The following is a 20,145-nucleotide window of genomic DNA, read 5'->3' on the forward strand; positions in this document are numbered from 1 at the left end:
TATCATATGATCTATCCTGTGCACTTGAGAAGAATGGATATTCTGCTGGACTGGGATGGAATGTTCTACAGATATCTATTAAGTCAGTCTGGTCTAATATGTTATTTAACGCCAATGTTTCCATATTGATTTTGTCTGGGTGATCTATTCATTAATGTGCTTGGGGTGTTAAAGTTCTAATATTATTGTATTATTGTCAGTTTCTCCCTTTATATCTGTTAATATTTACTGTATATATTTAGGTGCTCCTGTATTGGATGCATATATATTTACAAGTCTAACATCCCTTTTTTGGATTTACCCATTTATCATTATATAATCAATGTCCTTCTTTTTCTTTTATTATAGATTTTGGTTTAAAGTCTATTTTGTCTGATATGAGTACTGCTACTCCAGCTTTTTGTTTCTATTGGCATAAAACATCTTTTTTTTTTTTTTTTTTTTGTCTTTTTGCCTTTTCTGGGGCCGCTCCCACAGCATATGGAGGTTCCCAGGCTAGGGGTCGAATTGGAGCTGTAGCTGCCGGCCTGCACCAGACCAACAGGATCCAACGCGGGATCCGAGCTGCGTCTGCGACCTACACCACAGCTCATGGCAACGCCGGATCCTTAACCCACTGAGCGAGGGCAGGGACCGAACCCACAACCTCATGGTTCCTGGTGGGATTTTTTAACCACTGCGCCACGACGGGAACTCCAATCTTTGTATTTTTAGGGCTGTACCTGCAGCATATGGAAGTTCCCAGGCTATGGGTCAAACTGAAGCTGCAGCTGTAGCAATGTTGGGTCTGGGCTGCATCCACAACCTACGCCACAGCTTGCAGAAATGCCAGATCCTTAACTCGCTGAGCAAGGCCAGGGATCAAACCCTTGTCCTCATGGGTACTACTCAGGTTCTTAACTCTCTGAGCGACAATGGGAACTCCTGAAATATCTTTTTTAATCCCTTCACTTTCAATGTGTGTATCTTTAGCACTGAAGTGAGTCTTGTAGGTAGCATATAGACGGTCTTGTTGTTTTTATCCAATCAGCTACTCTATGTCTTTTGATTGGAGCATTTAATCTATTTACATTAAAAGTGATGATTAATAGGTCTGTACTTATTGCTTGGGAGTTCCTGTTGTGGCTCAGCAGAAACAAATCTGACTAGTATCCATGAGGATGCCAGTTTGATCCCTGGCCTTGTTCAGTGGGTCGAGGATCCAGCACTGCCATGAGCTGTGGTGCAGGTCGCAGATTCAGCTCAGATCCCAGCTTGGATCCTGTGTTGCCATGGCTGTGGCACAGACTAGCAGCTGTAGCTCTGATTCAACTCCTAGCCTGGGAACTTCCGTATGTTGCAGGTGTGGCCCTAAAAAAAAGTGAAAAAATATATATGTATGTACTTATTGCCATTTTGTTACTAGTTTTTTGGCTGCTTTTGTAGTTGTTTTTTCTTCTCATTTTAATCTCTTCCCTTGTGGTTTGACAATTTTAAAAAATACTATGTTTGGATTCCTTTCTCTTTGTTTTTTGTGCATCTATTGTAGGTTTTTTATTTGTGTTTACCATGAGGCTCATACATATCAATCTGTAAATATATCCACTTGTTTTAGAATAATAGTCATTATAAGTTCCAACACATTCTTAAAACTCTACTTTTTTTACTATCCTCTCAACTTTTTGTTTTGCTGTCATATTTTACACCTTTATGAGTATCCCCTGTTTATTACAGTTGTAGTTGATTTTACAATTTTTGTCTTTAACCTTAATACTAACTTATTTAAGTGGTTGATCGACTGCCTTTCCTATATATTTACATTTATCAGATCTTTTCCTTTAAATATTTTCTCTTCTTTTCTTTTTTTTGTGGGCTGCACCTGTGGCATATGGAAGTTCCCAGAGTAGGAGTCAAATCGGAGCTACAGCTGACAGCCTACACCAAAGCCACAACACAGGATCTACGCCATGTTTGCAACCTACACCACAGCTCATGGCAATGCTAGATCCTTAACCCACTGAGCAAGGCCAGGGATTGAACCTGCATCCTCATGGATACTAGATGGGTTCATAACCCGCTGAGCTGCAATGAAAACTCCCAATATGTTCTTATTTCTTGTTATAGCCCTTTCTTTTTCACTTAAGGAAGACCTTTAACATTTCTTATAAGGCCAGTTTGGTAGTAAAGAATTCTTTCAGTTTTTGCTGGTCTGGGAAACTCTTTGTTTCTCCTTCAATTCTGAAGGAGTAGAGTATCCTACCGTAAGTTTTTCCCTTACAGCACTTTAAATATATCATGCCACTCCCTTTTGGCCTTTAGAGTTTCTACTGAAAAAAATCAGCTGGTAACCTTACAGGTGTTCCCTTGTATGTGACTCTTTTTCTCTTGCTGCCTTTAGAATTCTCTCTTGCACTTTTACCATTTTAATTATAATATGTCTTCAGGTGGGTCTCTTTGGGTTCATCTTGTTTGGGACTCTGTGTGCTTCCTGGACTTGGGAATCTGTTTCCTTTTTCAGTTTAGGGAAGTTTTCAGCCATAATTTCATCAAGTATGTTTTCTACCCCTTTCTCTCTCTTTTCTCCTTCTGGGACCCCTTTAATGTGAATGTTAGCATTCTTTTTTTTAGGGCTACACCCATGACATATGGAAGTTCCCAGGCTAGGGGTCAAATTGGAGCTGCAGCCACAGCAATGCCAGACCTAAGCCACATCTGCAACATACACCGCAGCTCACAGCAACACCAGATCCTTAACACACTCATCTGGGCCAGGGATTAAACCCATGTCCTCATGGATACTAGTCAGGTTTGTTACTGCTGAGCCACAATGGGAATTCCGAATGTTAGCATTCCTGATGATTTCCCACAAATTCCTTAAATTGTCTTCAATTTTTTTTTTTTTTTTTTTTTTTTTTGCCATTTTGATTGGGTGATTTCCACTATTTTGTCTTCCAGGTCACTTATGAATTCTTCTATATTACTTAATCTTCTATTAATTCCTTCTAGTAAATTTTAGTTTCAATTATTGTGTTCTTCTGCTCTGATTCTTTTTTTATATTTTCTAGTTCTTTGTTGAAGTTCTCACTGTGCTCCTATATTCTTTTCCTGAGTTCAGTGAGCATTTTTATTCCTATTAAACTCTTCAATCAGGTAAATAACTTATCTTCATTTTATTAGGTTTTTTTCCTGGGATTTCATCTTATTCTTTCATTTGGAACATATTCCTCTGTCTTCTCATTTTGTTTGAATTTCTCTTTTTGTCCCTATGAAATCAGGTTAAACAGTTACCTATCTTGGTCTTAAAGGTATACTTTTGAGTGGGAGCATTCCTATGCAGTCTGCATGTGCCCAGTGGCTTTGGTGGGAGAGCTAAATCTGAAGTGAGCATTAATCATATCTTGTCTCAGGTGTGCTGGTAGCTGCCACCTTGATGGGATATATGACTAAAGAAGGAGGGGTTAGGGCTGGAGCTAGGAGTAAGCTGGGGCTTTTTCCAGGCTCAGGACAGGGCCAGAGCCAAAGAGGCTGGAGCTGCAGATCTAAGCTAATGCCACTTCTCCCCAGTGTGATGGCAATATCCACTTTGGTCAGAGGCAGGACTGGAGCCTATTGGGCTTAAGCTGCAAATCTTGAGCTAATTCAGCTTCACCCTGGTGCAAGTTTGCAGCTTGTTTAGAAGCAGTACTGGAACAGAAGCCCAGTGTGGGCTGAGGGGCAGTCCTGGTAGGCCAGCCAGAACATGAGATATTTTCAATCTGCTGCTTTTGCACTATAACTGAGAGCAGGCAAGTCTGTGTGTACTCTTCAAGAGAGGAGTCCTGGTTTCTACAGCTTTCTGCTAAACCCTGTTGGTTTTCAAACTAGCCAAGAAAGCTTGTTTTCCCAATGTTGAACCCCAGGGCTAAGGTACCCAAAATTGGACTCAATTCCCTTGTTTCTCAGGAAAGCCACCCCAGCCTATGATATCCCCCTCCTCTTCTGGGTTACCCACTAGGGTTACAGGTCCTGATTAGATTGCTCCTCCTCCCCTCCTACCAGAAACAATATGTTCTCTCTTTAATAACCTTGGTTGTAGAAGAGCCATTCTGCTAGCCCTCAGGTTGTTCTAAGAAGGAGCTGCTCTATATAACTACAACTCTAGTTTTGATGCATTTGTGGAGAGAGGTGAGCTCAGAGTCTTCCTATTCCACTTCTTGATCCCACCCAATCAAATACTGGAAATATTGGAAAATTTCAACTTCTTCCTTTTGCCTAACACTGAATTTTAAGTCCAAGCTCTTTGAATTCACCATTGTTATATTTCTTAGACTTATCCCTACCTCTACATTCTTCACTTTCTTCCCCACTACCCTAAGCTCAAGATGCCCTTTGGAGTGCAAGGCTTGGTAACAAAAAAACATTTTACACTGTTTATGCTGTTATTCTCTTTAATACAAAAAAAACACATGTTGAAGGCAATATGGGAGTAATAGAAAGAGCATATTCTTTGGGATCAAAAAGATAATTTGGAATCTTGGCTCTATTTATTAACTGAATGGCTTTGAATAAGACATAACAACCAAATAACAGGATTGTTTGTAAGGATATCAGAACCTGAAGGAGGTATCACAAGAATCCACTACATAGTAGTCATTATGTTATTATAACTGTGTTTAATCCATACATAACTCATACACTCTAGGTACCTAAATACTAAATTTGGAGTAGACTAAAAATATAAAACATAATTATAGTCTTGTGTTTCTAAAATGGGCCAGGTTTGGAGCTCCCATCATGGCTCAGTGGTAATGAACCCAACTACTATCCATGAGGACAAGGGTTCAATTCCTGGCCTTGCTCACTGGGTTAAGGATCTGGCATTGCTGTGAGCTGTGGTGTAGGTCACAGACGCAGCTTGGATCCCATGTTGCTGTGGCTGTGGTGTAGGCCACAGCTACAGCTCTAATTCGACCCCTAGTTTGGGTACTTCCATATGCCATGGGTGCAGCCCTAAGATGACAAAATAAATAAAATAAAATGGGCCAGGTTTTCCTGGATCTTTTTAGCTATAAGCTAGTTTTTTAGATCTTCAATCCATGCTTATTTGAAAAACTAACTCACATAAACAAGGAAATGGAGAATTTCAATGACAACAACAGTCTTTTTATTACTACTATTTAAGCCAAGGCTAGATGACAAGCAGGGAGCATATTTAATAAGCCAGAAACTAGGCCAACTTTCATCTCTCTTAACCAAGCAAAATTGTTCTAAATTCATATATTTAAAACTCTCCAAACAGGTTTCACTGCAATGGGTTCAGTGTGGTATGAACCCAACAATAGTCCTTAGCACACAATGTACTTACTTGTCCCACGTAAGAAAGGTTCCTCTCTGTGTTGAAATGCCAAGACCGACAATTTGATTCATCTCTATTCCTGCAGCTGAAAATAAAGATGGATAAAACACATGTAACTGCCTGAGGTTTTGTTTTACAATATTAGAATATGGAAAATAAATTGTTCAATATAATATTTAAGAAAAACAACTGGGTTTAGCATTGCATTTTAATAACACAAATGGAACTAATCAATAAAGCATTACTAGAATGATTCTGTAGTATTTATTTTACTTAAAGGGGAAAAAGATCATATTCTAATAATAATAAAATGACCTTTTTGCTTTAAAAGTTAGGAAAAAAACAAACACTACTTTAAGTCAGTCAGGTTGTATTTTCTTCTTGACAATTAAAAAAAATTGGGTCTTAATTTAAGCAATGATCCGTGGTAAGAGAAGCTGGTTGATGGCAACAAGAGAAAGTCCTCAGGGAAAGTAGTATAAACACTAAAGCATAGATCTTATTTTCCTCACAGATGCCAGGTTGCAAAGAAAAACATGGATTTTGGAAGGTCCAAGTTTCTTAAAATATTTAGCAACTTGGGTATTTTTGTGACATTCTTTTTACAAGAGCAATTTATCCACTGAGCAAATGAGAAATTACTACAGTTAGAGCACCAAGGAAGACACATTAGCCCCTGCACCATATTCTTTTCAATAAACAGTTAACCTGAACCTGATCATGAGGAAAGAGACAACCGCCAAATGCAGGAGAGTCTGTTAAACGGGTCTATACCTTTGAAAACTGTCAGTGTCATGAAGAAACTGCTCTAGATTAAAGGAGACGAAACAGGAGTTCCCATTGTGGCACAGCGGAAATGAATCTGAGGTTGTGGTTCAATCCATGGCCTCACTCGGTGTTGCTGTGGCTCTGGCGTAGGCCAGCAGCTGTAGCTCTGATTAGACCCCTAGCCAGGGAACTTCCATAGGCCACACGTGCGGCCCTAAAAAGCAAAAAGAATAAATAAATAAAAATAAAGGAGGCTAAACAGACCGATTGCCAAATGCAATGCCTCATCCTCGGATTCTGGACTGAAAAGTTATTCAAGATTGAGATAAGAGGGGAATATTGAGGACCTACTGTTACTTTTCCTGAGTGATAACTGCATTGTGTTTATGTATAAGAATTCCCCTTTTCTCTGGAGGTAATGCTGAAGTATTTAGGGAAAACAGGTTATTACATCACAACCAACTCTCACATCAATCAGCCAAAAAGATTAAAAGTTTGCAGAGGATGGTAAAGTAAATATCGCAAAAAATGCATGAATCTAGGAGAACATATATAAGTATTCAGTGCAGTATTCTTTCAACATTTTTTAAACAGGTTTTGAAATACTTCAAACCAGAAAAGTGAGAAGGAGAAGCAATTCAGTCATAAAAATGGGAGTTCCCGTCAAGGCTCAGTGGTTAACAAATCTGACTAGCATCCGTGAGGACTTGGGTTTGATCCCTGGCCTCGCACAGTGGGTTAAGAATCCTGCCTTGCTGTGGCTGTGGCTTAGGCCAGCAGCTTCAGCTCTGGTTCGACCCCTAGCTTGGGAAACTCCATATGCTGTGGATGTGTCCCTAAAAAGCAAAAAAAGCAAAAAAAAAAAGAGTCATAAAAATGAAGTAAAAGATCTTTTCGAATGTACATTTACGAGTCATCTTTCATCGTGTTCTTAGAGAAGGTTTGCGCTCAAAACGTTCTTTAAGAGCTAAGCTTTAGACCATGACTGTTTTCCTCTTTAATTTACTTTAATAAATCAAATTACCTTTGACAGATTCTTTTATTACAGCAACAAATTGAAGCCAGAGAACATCAGGATCAATTTCAACCCAGCCAGTTTGAGGATAAAGACTTTCTACCTGTTTAGGAAAAAAAGAAGATTTAGTGAAATCAACATTAGATCAAGTCAGTAGCATCTGGGTCTTACGGTTTTACTAATTAAAATAATTAAAAGCGGAGTTCCCGTCGTGGCGCATGGTTAACGAATCCGACTAGGAACCATGAGGTTGCGGGTTCGGTCCCTGCCCTTGCTCAGTGGGTTAACAATCCGGCGTTGCCGTGAGCTGTGGTGTAGGCCGCAGACCCGGCTCGGATCCCACGTTGCTGTGGCTCTGGCGTAGGCCGGAGGCTACAGCTCCGATCTGACCCCTAGCCTGGGAACCTCCATATGCCGTGGGAGCAGCCCAAGAAATAGCAAAAAGACAAAAAAAAAAAAAAAAAAAAAAAAAAAATTAAAAGCATGATTTTATTTACTATCTAATTCATTTTTATTGTTAGGATGGAAAAAATACATATACGAAATAAAAAGGAATACACCAAAATAACAATTTTCTATAGTTAATGCGTTGCAAAGATTTTAGCTTTATCTTTATTAGGTTTTTTTTTTAGGGGGTGCACCCATCGCCATAGCATATGGAGGTTCCCAGACTAGGGGTGGAATTGGAGCTGCAGCTTCTGGCCTATACCACAGCTCGCAGCAACACCAGATCCTTAACCCACTGAGCGCGGCCAAGGATCAAACCCGCGTCCCTCATAATAGTGGTCTGATTCGTTTCTGCTGAGCCACAACAGTAACTCCTATCAGTTTTTTGGTTTTTTGGTTTTTGGTTTTTTGGTTTTTGGTTTTGTTTTGCTTTCTGTCTTTCTGGCTGTGCCCGTGACATAGTGAAGTTCCTGGGCTAGGGATCAAACCTGTGCTACAGCAGCGAGCCAAGCCATAGCAGTTGACAATGCTGGAGCCTGAAACCACTGAGCCACCAGGGAACTACTATTTAATCTGTATCTTTTTTTTCCAAGCTTATTTTCCAAGTTTTCTATAAGGAGGATGTGTTGGTTTTGTAATAAGAAAAGGTAAAACCAAAAAAAACCCCCAAAATTATCAAAGTACTGAGTTTCAGTTCAGATTATGATGAAGTAAGCACACTCCAGCCTGTTTCTCCCACTGAATGCTGATATAAAACCTAGAGAGAGGATTTTTCCTGTGGCATAGCAGGTTAAGGATCCAGCAATGTCACTACAGCGGCTCAGGTAACCACTGCTGTGGCACAGGTAAGATCCCTAGCCCAGGAACTTCCACAACCAAGGGCAAGGAAAAAAACAAAAAACAAACAAAAAAAACCCTGGCAAGAATGCATGGACTAGGAGTTCCCATCATGGTGCAACGAAATGAATCCAACTAGGAACCATGAGGTTGCAGGTTTGATCCCTGGCCTTGCTCAGTGGGTTAAGGATCTGGCATTGCCGTGACCTGTGGTATAGGTCGCAGATGCGGCTCAGATCCCGAATAGTTGTGACTGTAGTGTAGGCTGGCAGCTGTAGCTCGTTTCACCCTTAGCCTGGGAACCTCCATATCTCCATATGCCATATGTTGCAAAGCAAAAAAAAAAAAAAAAAAAAAAAGAATGCATGGACTAGCTATTTATGGACTCTGAAAAGTATATGGTGGCAGGCAGACAGGGGAAGAAGGTAAGAATTAAAACACCATTGAACTGGTCTTGTGTCCTATTTTTTTCTGGTATGCCTTGGCCTGGATGCAAGACAGCCTGAAAACCAGAAGTGGGTACCAGGGTGCAGTGGAAACTCCAAGAGTTTTCAGTGACACTCAGCAGGAATGGGAGAAATCCTCATTTTTCTTTTTAATCCCCCTTTGCTTCCATACTTTTACATTCAGGCCATCCCCAAGTGGTGCCTGCAGCAGCCACCACAAGCATCTAAAACACTGAGGGAAGTAAAACTTCCTCTCTAATCAGAGAAGCTGTGGGCACCAGAGGGTAAGTGAATCCCCAATGGCTTTCTTCTCTCGGATGCTTCTGATGCCCAGCCCCAGAGAAGCACAAAGGCAGTGCCCAGCAGAATGGAGGAATGAAAGCTCCAGCTTCTGGCAAGAGGACCCAAATGGCGAGGTCCAGGGAGCTGAAAAGTACCAAGAAGATCTGAGAGAGGGAAGAGCTCAGGAAAGCTACTCCAGAAAGTTGTGGATGAAATCCTAGGCTCACCTCCAAGCTGCAGCATATATGTGAAAATAGTCCTAAAAACCACAGCAAAGACATTAAGAGCAGAACTAAGGAACGGACACCACCCAGGTCCCAGACTGCCCTCTAGGTGGCATATACTACACGAGGCAGAACTAAACAGGAGGGCTAAGACCTCTTTTTTATTTTTTGAATGGCCACACCTGTGGCATATGGAGATTCTCAGGCTAGGGGTCGAATTGGAGCCGCAGCTGCTGGCCTACGCCACAGCCACAGCAACATGGGATCCTTAACCCACTAAGTGAGGCCAGGGATTGAACCTGCAGCCTCAAAGACATTATGTCCGATTCTTAACCCACTGAGCCACAATAGGAACTCCACGGCCAAGATCTTGAAAACAGAACTAACATTGAAACCAAGGTGCACAGAAAACTGGTCAGCATTTGCAGTGTGAACACAATTGTATTAATTGCCTGCTAAAAGACAAATATCAACCTTCATCATAGACGTTACACAAGACCCCAAATCTTGTAAGGTGACACTCAAAATGTTCAGGATACAATCCAAAGTTACAGGGTATATGAAGAAGCAAAAAAAATCTCAGCTCACACAGGAAAACATAGAGACACCATCATTATTCTAACACAGATATCTGATAAAGACTTTAAAGTAGCTATTACCAAAATGCTCCAAGAAGTAAGGGCGAATTCTTTTGCAACAAATGCAAAGACAAAGTCTCAGCAAAGAAATAAAAGGCATAAAGAAAAATGAAATGACAATTTCAGAATTTAAAAATACATTAGGGTAGTGGGGGAAATGGAAATATGCTGGTCAAAGGAAACAAACTTTCAGCTATAAGGTGACTAAGTTCTGGAGACATAATACACAGCATGGTGACTATAGCTAATAATAAGCTTTCGTACACCTGAAATTTGCTAAGAGAGTAGTTCTCAAGTTTTCTCAACACGCACATGCACAAACAAATGGTAACCATGTGAGGTGATGAGTATATTAATTAGCTTGATTGTGGTAATCATTTCACAATATATATCAAACCATGAATTTGTACACCTTACATATATACAATTTTTATTGGTCAATCAACCTCAACAAAGCTGGAAAAAAATCAATTAAAAAGGAAAAACACAGTAATAATTAAATTAAAAAATACACTGGAGGAGTTCCCGTCGTGGTTAACAAATCCGACTAGAAACCATGAGGTTGCAGGTTCAGTCCCTGCCCTTGCTCAGTGGGTTAACGATCTGGCGTTGCCGTGAGCTGTGGTGTAGGTTGCAGACACGGCTCGGATCCTGCGTTGCTGTGGCTCTGGCATAGGCCGGTGGCTATGGCTCCAATTCGACCCCTAGCCTGGGAAACCTCCACATGCCGCAGGGGCGGCCCAAGAAATAGCAAAATGACCAAAAAAAAAAAAAAAAAAAAAAAAATACACTGGAGAGGCTCAACAGTAGAATGCAGATAACAGAAGAAAGTCAACAAGCTTGAAAACAGATCAATAGAAATGATCTAATCTGAACAATAGAAATAAAAAATATTGGAAAAAATGAATAAAGCCTCAGGGATCTCAGATAAGAGTAAGTGGTCTAATATTTATGTCATCAGAGGCCCCAAAGGAAAAAAGAAAGAGTTCAGTGCAGAAAAAAAATTACTTCAGGGAAGTAATAGTGCTAAAAATTCCCGAGTTCAGTTAAAGATTTAAAATCTACATATTCAAAGAGTTTAGAAAACTCCTAACAGGATAAGTCCAAAGCATTACACACCCAAATAATCATAATTAAAATGCTGAAAACCTAAAACGAAACAAAACAAAACTGAAAGCAACCAGACACATTACACACACAATCAAAGCCAATGACTGTGGCTTTCTCATGTGAACCATGAAGGCCTGAAGGAAGTGGCTCAACATTTTTACAGAGTGCTAAAGGATCTTTCATCCACAATTCTATATCAAAATCCTAGGACTTTTTGTAGATATAGATATGACGACTCTAAAATTTATATGGAAAGGCAAAAGAACTAAAATTGCCAAAGCAATGTTGAAAAAGAATAAAAATTGTTGGATTTCTCGCTGTGGCACAACGGGATTGGCAACGTCTCAGGAGCACTGGGACACAGGTTCGACGCCCTACACAGTGGGTTAAGGATCTGGTGTTGCCACAGCTGCAGCATGGGTCTCAACTGTGGCTCAGATCTGATCCCTGGCTCAGGAGCCCCATATGCCATGGTGTGGCCCAAGACAAAAAGAGAAAAGAATAAAAATTAGAGGAACCACACTATGCAATTGAAAGACTTACTATTAAGCCATGGCATGGCTTAGCATATTGAAACGCTATCATCATAAAAATAGACAAATAATATGATATCACTTATATGTGGAACCCAAAACATGGCACAAGTGAACCTATCTACAAAACAGAAACAGATTCACAAACATGGAGAACAGACTTGTGACTGCCAAGGGAAAGGGGGAAGGGAGTGGATGGACTGGGAATCTGGGGTTAGTAGGTACAAACTATTACATTTAGAATGGATAAGCAATGAGGTCCTACAGTATAGCACAGGGAACTATATCCAATCTCTTGGGATAGACCGTGATGTAAGATAATATAAGAAAAGGAATGTGTGTGTGTGTGTGTGTGTGTGTGTGTGTGTATGTATATATGACTGGGTCACCTTGCTGTATAGCAGGAATTGGCACAACACTGTAAATCAACTATACTTTAATAAAAAAATAAAAATTTAAAAAATAGACAAATGGATCAATGGAACAGAAGAAAATCCAGGGAAAAAAACCTCACACAAATATAGCTGACTGATTTTCGACAAATATACAAGGTGATTCAATGGAGAAAAGAGTGCTTTTCCAGAGTGCCCTGGTTGCTCAGCAGGTTAAGGATCCAGCGTTGTCACTGCTGCAGATCTGGTTACTGCCATGGCAGGGGTTTGATCCCTGGCCCAGGGACTTCTGCATATTACAAGCACAGCCAAAAAACAAAAAACAAAACAAAACAAAAAACAAAAAGCTTTTTCAACAAAGTTGAAATAATCAGACATCCATATACAAAAAAACTAACCTCAACTTCAACTTCACCCCTTACAAAAAAGATTAAGTCAAAATGGATCATAGACCTAAATGTAAAACATGTAACTATAAAAAGGATTAGAAAAAAACCAGAGCAGAAAATCTTTGTGAATTGGGTTAGGTGAAGAGATCTTAGACATGACATCAAAAGTATAATTCACGAAACAAAAAATTTGATAAATTGGACTTCATCAAAATTAAAAATGTCTGCTCTGCAAAAGCTACTGTTAAAAAAGTAAAAGACAGGAGTTCCCTGTGGCCAGCAGGTTAAAGATCTGGCATTGTCACTGGAGCAGCTTAGGTCACTGCTGTGGTGCAGGTTCAGTCCCTGGCCCAGGGAATTCCACATGTTCAGCAAAAAAAAAAAAAAAAAGAAAGAAAAGACAAGGCCCAGACTTGTTGAGAATATCTGTAAATCACATATTCAACACAAGAATATATCTAAAAATCTCAAAACTCAACAGTAAGAAAAAAAACAATTAAAAAATGGCCCAAAGTTGGGAGTTCCCGTCGTGGTACAGCGGAAACGAATCCAGATAGGAACCATAAGCTCCGTTCAGTGGGTTAAGGATCCGGTGTTGCCAAGAGCTGTGGCGTAGCTTGTAGATGGGGCTCAGATCTGGTGTTGCTGTGGCTCTGACATAGGCCGGCAGCCGTAGCTCCAATTTGACTCTTAGCATGGGAATCTCCATATGTGGCGGGTGCAGCCCTAAAAAGCAAAAAAAAAAAAAAAAAAAAAAACAAAAACAACAACAACAACAAAAAAAAACCCAAAGTCTTCAACAGCCACTTCATCAAAGAAGATATACAGATAGAAAATATGTACATGGAAATATTCAACATCATTAGCCACTAGGGAAACGCAAATCAAAACCACCATGAGATATCAAAAAATCCATCAGAGTACCTAAAATAAAAAATACTGACAATACCAGTGTTGGTGAAGAACAAATGGAATTCATATACATTGCTGGTGGGAATGCAAAATGTGGTAGTCACTCCAGAAACGTTTGGCAATTTCTGAAGTTAAAACATTCACTTACCAAATGACCCAACAATCCTACTCCTAGGTATTTATCCCAGAGAAATGACAAACATTCACATTAAAATCTGTACACCAGGAGTTCCTGTCGTGACTCAGTGGTTAATAAACCCAACTAGTATCCATGAGGATGCATGTTTGATCCGTAGCCTCGCCCGTGGGTTAAGGATCCAGCAGTGCCGTGACCTATGGTGTAGGTCGCAGACACAGCTCGGATCCCACACTGCTGTGGCTGTGGTGTGGGCTGGCGGCTACAGCTCTGATTAGACCCCTAGCCTGGGAACTTCCACATGTCATGGGTGCACCCCTACAAAGACAAAAGACAAAAAAAAAATCTGTACACTAATGTTTATAGCAGCTCTATTTTAAATCACCAGAAACTGGAAACAATGGAAATGTACTTCAATAAAATGAATGTGGTACATCCATGTAATGGATTACTACTCAGAAATAAAAAGGAATGAACACAATACAGATAAATCTCAAAGGCATTATGCTGAAAAAAGCCTGTCTCCAGAGGCTACTTACTGTATAGGTCTACTAGTGTGACATTCTCAATTAGACAAAAAACTACAGTTGTAGAAAATAGATCAGTGGTTTTCAGAGATCAGGTGTAGGAGAAGAGTCTCACTACAAAGGGCTAGCTGGCATAAAGGAGTTTTTTGGGGTTACTTCTCACACAACTTTTTCACCAAAAAAGTCAACTTTACTGTGTGCTAATTCAAAAAATAAAATAAAAAGAAGCTATGGCTTCAGGTTAAAATGATGACTTGAACACAAGCATTTTATCTCCAATTCCTCTCAAGACTTCATTAAAATACAAACATCCCTGGTGGCTCAGTGGGTTAAGGATCTGGCATTGTCACTGGTATGCTCTGGGTCACTGCTGTGGCACAGGTTCTCTCTCTGGGCCTGGAACTTCTGCATGCCGTGAGTGCAACCAAAAATAAAAACAAAATTAAAAATACAAACATTTAAGATTCTTGGGTACAATCCGGACAACTAGTGGCATCTCAGTAGGCTAGGATGCCAGATGAGGATGAACAGAGGATTGGTTCAAAATCTTTATAAAGCTCTCCAATTCCCCTCGTCCATCCCATCCACTGCCCCTAACAGGGCAGAAGGTAAGAGATTTACTCTCTGGAGAGTTGAACAGCAGAAGTTCTTTAGTGGCAAATACCAAATAGAGGTAAGACAACGTACTGAAAATATGAACAGACAAAAAGAAAAGGAACTATGAGAAAACTGACAATGTGGGGAACATGAGGGAGACATGGGGATGGTATGAAGAAGGAGTCGGTTATTCACCAGTGAGCTCATTAGAAATAAAGAGATTTGTCAAAATCTATTCCCTTCTCTCAAATATTTCTGTTCTTTCCACGCAGGACTTTCATGACCACAGACTGTAATGGCTCAACCACAATAAACACTTCCTCATCCCCAGCCCCCCAAACTCAGTGTGGCCAGCATTGTGTCAAGTCTGCAAACCAGATTTGGCAGGGTCACTTCCTCCCATTCCACTATCCCAGACAACTCACCCTCCTCAAACATGTCACAACAGTTTGGAAGGCCAAACTGAAATCAGATCAAGAATATAATCAAGGCTAAGAAACAAATATGTTTTGTTGATTAAAAACAAAAGACAACAACCAAATTTTTTTAAGAATGTACCAAGGGTACACAGTATTGGAGAGCCCACCGTTTTCTTTGGAGTGTCCTTTCTGTCCTGTTCTTCCAATAAGGATGTTATTATCTTTCAGTTACTCACAATGGCATGATGTTCCAATGGGAAACATGATGAACTTTCTTCATTTTGAAAAAGTAAAAATATTAAATATTCACACATGGGATTTCCAACTCTGAATATTACTCTACCTCATAACATCACTATTTAAGAGTCCAGGAGTTCTCCATGTGGCGCAATGGGATCTTGGGAGCACTGGGACACAGGTTCAACCCCCAACCTGGCATAGAAGGTTAAGGATCTGGCGTTACCACAGCTGAGGCTTAGGTTGCAACTGCAGCTCAGATCTGATCCCTAGCCTGGAAACTCCATATGCACAAGGCAGCCAAAAAAGAAAAAAGAAAAATTTATGGAGTTCCCCTCGTGGGGCAGCAGAAACGAATCTGATTAGGAACGATGAGGTTGCGGGTTTGATCCCTAGCCTCGCTCAGTGGGTTAAGGATCCGGCGTTGCCATGGGCTGTGGTGTAGGTCACAGACGCAGCTCAGATCCCATGTTGCTGTGGCTGTGGTATAGACCAGCGGCTACAGCTCTAATTAGACCCCTAGCCTGGGAACCTCCATATGCCATGGGAGCAGCCCTAGAAAAGGCAGAAATAAAAAATAATAATAATAAAAAATATAACATAGAAAAAGACTAAAAATGTCTTTGCTATTAAAGAATGTCACAATAGGGAGTTCCCATCATGGCTCAGCAGAAACAAATCTGACTGGCATCCATGAGGACCCATGTTTAATTTCTGGCCTCACTGAGTGGGTTAAGGATCCAGCATTGCCATGAGCTGTGGTGTAGGTCACAGACACAGCTCCAAACTCGTGTTGCTGTGGCTGTGGTGTAGGCCAGAAGCTATAGCTCCAATTCAAACCCTTGCCTGGAAATCTCCATATGCTATAGGTGCGGCCCTAAAAAAATAAAAAGACAAAAAAAAGTCATAATAGGAGTCCCCCTTGTGGCTCAGCAGGGTAACGAACCTGACTAGTATCCATAAGGATTCCAGTTCGATCCCTGGCCTCGCTCAGGGGGTTAAGGATCCCGTGTTGCCATGAGCTGTGGTTAGGTTGCAAACACGGTTGGGATCCTGCATTGCTATGGCTGTGGTACAAGCTGGCAGCTCAGCTCTGATTCAACCCCTAGCTTGGGAACCTCCATATGCCAAGGGTGGAGCATTAAAAAGAGAAAAAAAAAATGTCATAATACATAGCAGAAATTGGAACATTGTAAATCAACTATACTTTAATAAAAAAATAAATATTTTAAAAATGTCATACTTTTAAAATTGAGGTCTTCTGATAGGCCTAGTTAGTAGCCTTCTATGAAGGTTTCTGTTTGTGATTTCAACTTTTTTTTTTTTGGTCTTTCTGCCATTTCTAGGGCCACTCCCGTGGCATATGGAAGTTCCTAGGCTAGGGGTCCAATTGGAGCTGTAGCTACCGGCCTACGCCACAGCCACAGCAACTAGAGATCTGAGCTGCATCTGCAACCTACACCACAGCTCACAGCAACGTCGGATCCTTAACTCACTAAGCAAGGCCAGGGATGGAACCTGCAACCTCATGGTTCCTAGTCGGATTCGTTAACCACTGAGCCACGACGGGAACTCCTGTGATTTCAACTTTAACCAAAAGACCAACACGGCCTCTTTTGTTCTTGTCTCTAAAGTGTGATCTCTTCAGGGTTTTTTTGCTGTTACTGTTTTTGTCTTTTGTCTTCTTAGGACCATACCCAAGACATATGGAGCTTCCCAGGCTACGGATCAAATCAGAGCTGTAGCTGTAGCTGCAGCCTACACCACAGCCACAGCAACTTGGGATTCAAGCCGTGTTTTCGACCTACATCACAGCTCATGGCATCAATGGATCCTTAACCCACTGAGCGGGGCCAGGGATCAAACCCGAATCCTCATGGATACTAGTCAAATTCGTTAACCACTGAGTCACAACTGGAAATTCAGGTGGCTTTTTTTTTCAATCTTTTCTTTTTCAATTTTTTTTTTTAACGGCCACACCAGCAGCACATGAACGTCCCCAGACTAGGGGTCAAATCGGAGCTGCAGCTGCCAGCCTACACCTCAGCCATTGCAACAACAGATCCAAGCCTTGTCTGCAAGCTGCATCACAGCTCATGGCAATGCCAGATCCTTAACCCACTGAGGCCAGTGATAGAACCCGTGACTTCATGGATACTAGTCGGGTTTGTTACCACTGAGCCACAGTGGGAACTCCCTTTGTTAAAAACCTTTTTTGAAGATATTTATTTGGTGCTATCAATCAAATCCTGTACTAAGAGGTCTGGCTTTCTATTACATATTCTTTCCAACATAATATTAGCAGAGGTGTGATTTTTTTTTTTTTTTTTTTTTGTGGCCGAACCTGCAATATATGGAAGGGGCCAGGGGTTGAATGAGAAGTGGAGCTGCAGACCTGCACCACAGTCACAGCAACGTCAGATCCAAGCCACATCTGCAACCCACAACACAACTTGTAGGAACAGCAAGCAGATCCTTAAGCCACTAAGCAAGGCCAGGAATTGAAACTGCATGCTCATGGACTCTATGTCAGATTGGGTTCATAACCCACTAAGCCCCAATGGAAACTCCAAGAGGTATGATTTTTCACTTGAAAAAATAAAAACAAGTTCTTTGTCTAATCCATAGAGTCCCATGGAGCAAAATGAATATCTAATACTTTGATTAGATGCAATTAAATTATTTATACCTATGAAGTAATAAGCCAGGTAATAGGAAACAATGTAGGCCGAGACCCTTTTTCCCAAAGAACTCAAGTTATTTGAAGTAAAGGAGCAGTTGTTGTTTGTTTTTGTATTTTTTTTTTCTGATTTCTAATTATTGTGGACCAACAATTTTTAAGGCACAACGGAAACACTTTTCTAGGGAAAAAAAATGACAAAATAAAATCCCAAATATTTTATTATTAAGGTCAACAGACATAAAATTATACTGCCAAGCTGCTACACGAGTTTCTAAATTTTAGTTTCTCTATCTCAACCCCAGCACCCTAGGAACCACACTTTAAGAAGCACTGCTTGTCAATTCCTATCACAGTTTGAGAGGCACTGCTGTCAACTACTTAAGATACAGAGCTTCAGCCCTCAAGGGCAGGGATTTTCTGTATTTTCATTTACTCACATATCCTTCCAGACACCTCCACAGTTCAGCCTGAGCAAACCACTCTAGTCTCCTGCTACTCACAGCAATCTTGATTTACCTTTGAAATCCTTACCTAATTTCTTGAAAGAAAGAAGAAAAAAATAGAATGATTCCCCCAAACTATACAGCAACTATGAAACTTTGTTTTCTTCTAACAAATTTCTTCTAACAGAAATTCTGTATCCAAATACTGATTCCAAATACTCCAACTCCTTAAAAAAGCAAAAAACAAACAAACAAACAAACAAAAAAACTCTGCCTAAACACAAAAGTACTTTGTGTCCAGAATTATAAGGGAGACTTGTGAAAAGTATCACCGTGTTCTGATAAAGACTCAAAAAGATAAGGAGCACATAGTTTCTAAGGACAGAGTCTGCCTTTTGTCTCTCCTTTCAGGTGGGGGTAGGGGTGAGTGGGCAGTACTCACCCTTTCCTGCACAGGTGGACGCAGAAAGGACCAGGGAGCTGCTCTAGTCCCAGCTCCCTGTCCCGGTTCTGACACCAGCATGAGGAAGTCCTCAACACGAGCGCTCAAAGAACTGTTTTGACTGGACCTGCTCCTGGGCAACTGCTAAGGCAGAAAACCGCTTCTAAAGGGGGTGGGAAGAAGGGTGGGAATCCAGCAAAAGGGGAGCTCTGTGCTGCTGGGAATGGGTTAGGTAATAGCTCCTGCTCGCCCTAACACTGCTAATATAAAAAGAAGTTGGTATTGGACAGAAGAGTAAATAACTTCCCGTATCCATGGAAATGAGCTGCTCAGCACTTTGGGAAACAGTTAATAATGGCAAATGAAGAACGGACATAAAGTCAAATCCCATCAAGATCTGAAAATTTTAAATGTAAATAAAGACAGTGTTGGAGGTCTACCAAGGAAGTGCAGGAAAAACCAAGCAAATCACAAAGTACCCTCTGGCTAGATATGCGCAGTCCGCCCTACCCTGCCCAGCCCCGGGAGTCACCGCATTCTCACCCAGGTAAGGCCAGAGGGGCGAATCCCCAGGTGAGAGGAAGCTAGTGAGCGGCCCCGGGTGACAAAGCGGGCCCCTAGGGTCCTCAGCCGGGACAGGAAAGGCGCACGGGTTTCAGTCTGACCCAGGAGGGAATGCGGTGACCTGGCCGATCCCGGCGCCCCGATCAAGACCAAGGGCCGGCGGTGCTGCAGGTGGCGGCCTCCAGGCCGGATGAGGCGGTCCCGCCCTCTCTGCGCCCACGATCGGATCCCGGGCGTCTTGCGCGACGCTGACCCGCAGCCCCGACGCCCGCTCCCCAGTCACCTTCTGCGCGCTGGAACCGCAGATCCGCGCCGCGCGGTCATAGACGTGGCAGCGAATCACCGAGCTGCCCACGTCCAGCCCCAGTACGAAGCCTGCGCGCCGCCCGTCCGGCGCGCTCTGCTCCTGGCGTTCCTGCTCTGCAACGGTGGACAGCTCGGACATCCCGACCCGAACGCCTCTCTACCGCAGCCGCCAGCCGAGCAGGCTAGTTCCAAACACTCGCACCGCAGGAGCGGAGCGCGCCCAACCGGGCCACCGCCCCCGGCCCGCCCCGCCCCCTCCGCGAGCTCCGGGAGCGGCCCCGCCCCTGCCGAGGGCCCCGCCCCGACGCCGTGACGTCACGGCTGCGCAGGGCCCCTTCGCTGGAGCGCGCGCGGGCCGAGTGGCCGCCTGGGGGCGTAGAGGCGAGTGTGTTTTCGGTGGGACTTTGGAGCCCCAGCTCACGCACGTGGCCCAGTTCTCCAAACACCCGCCGCTCTCGGCGTTTCCCGGCCGGTAATTTTCATG

The 20,145-nt window shown here is 42.0% G+C and overlaps 1 protein-coding gene across 4 annotated transcripts in view; it reads right to left on the reverse strand.

Annotated features, from left to right (window-relative positions):
* The window catches only part of GK5 (glycerol kinase 5 (putative)), an 87,853-nt gene extending 67,912 nt beyond the window's left edge, over window positions 1-19,941 (reverse strand). Inside the window, exons 1-3 of one of the 4 annotated variants that reach the window (XM_003483257.4) lie at window positions 19,639-19,941; window positions 7,107-7,200; window positions 5,324-5,399 (exon numbers count right to left, since the gene is read on the reverse strand). In XM_003483257.4, coding sequence (XP_003483305.2) covers window positions 5,324-5,399; window positions 7,107-7,200; window positions 19,639-19,800 — 332 coding nt within the window. In that variant the 5' untranslated portion in view covers window positions 19,801-19,941. Of the gene's footprint in view, window positions 1-5,323; window positions 5,400-7,106; window positions 7,201-18,791; window positions 19,303-19,334 lie in introns of those variants that run through there. The other 3 variants (XM_021069569.1, XM_021069570.1, XM_021069567.1) reach the window with 3 other exon arrangements.

Source organism: Sus scrofa, chromosome 13 (genome assembly GCF_000003025.6).
Source record: "Sus scrofa isolate TJ Tabasco breed Duroc chromosome 13, Sscrofa11.1, whole genome shotgun sequence".
In the NCBI taxonomy this organism is placed as follows: Eukaryota; Metazoa; Chordata; class Mammalia; order Artiodactyla; family Suidae; genus Sus; species Sus scrofa.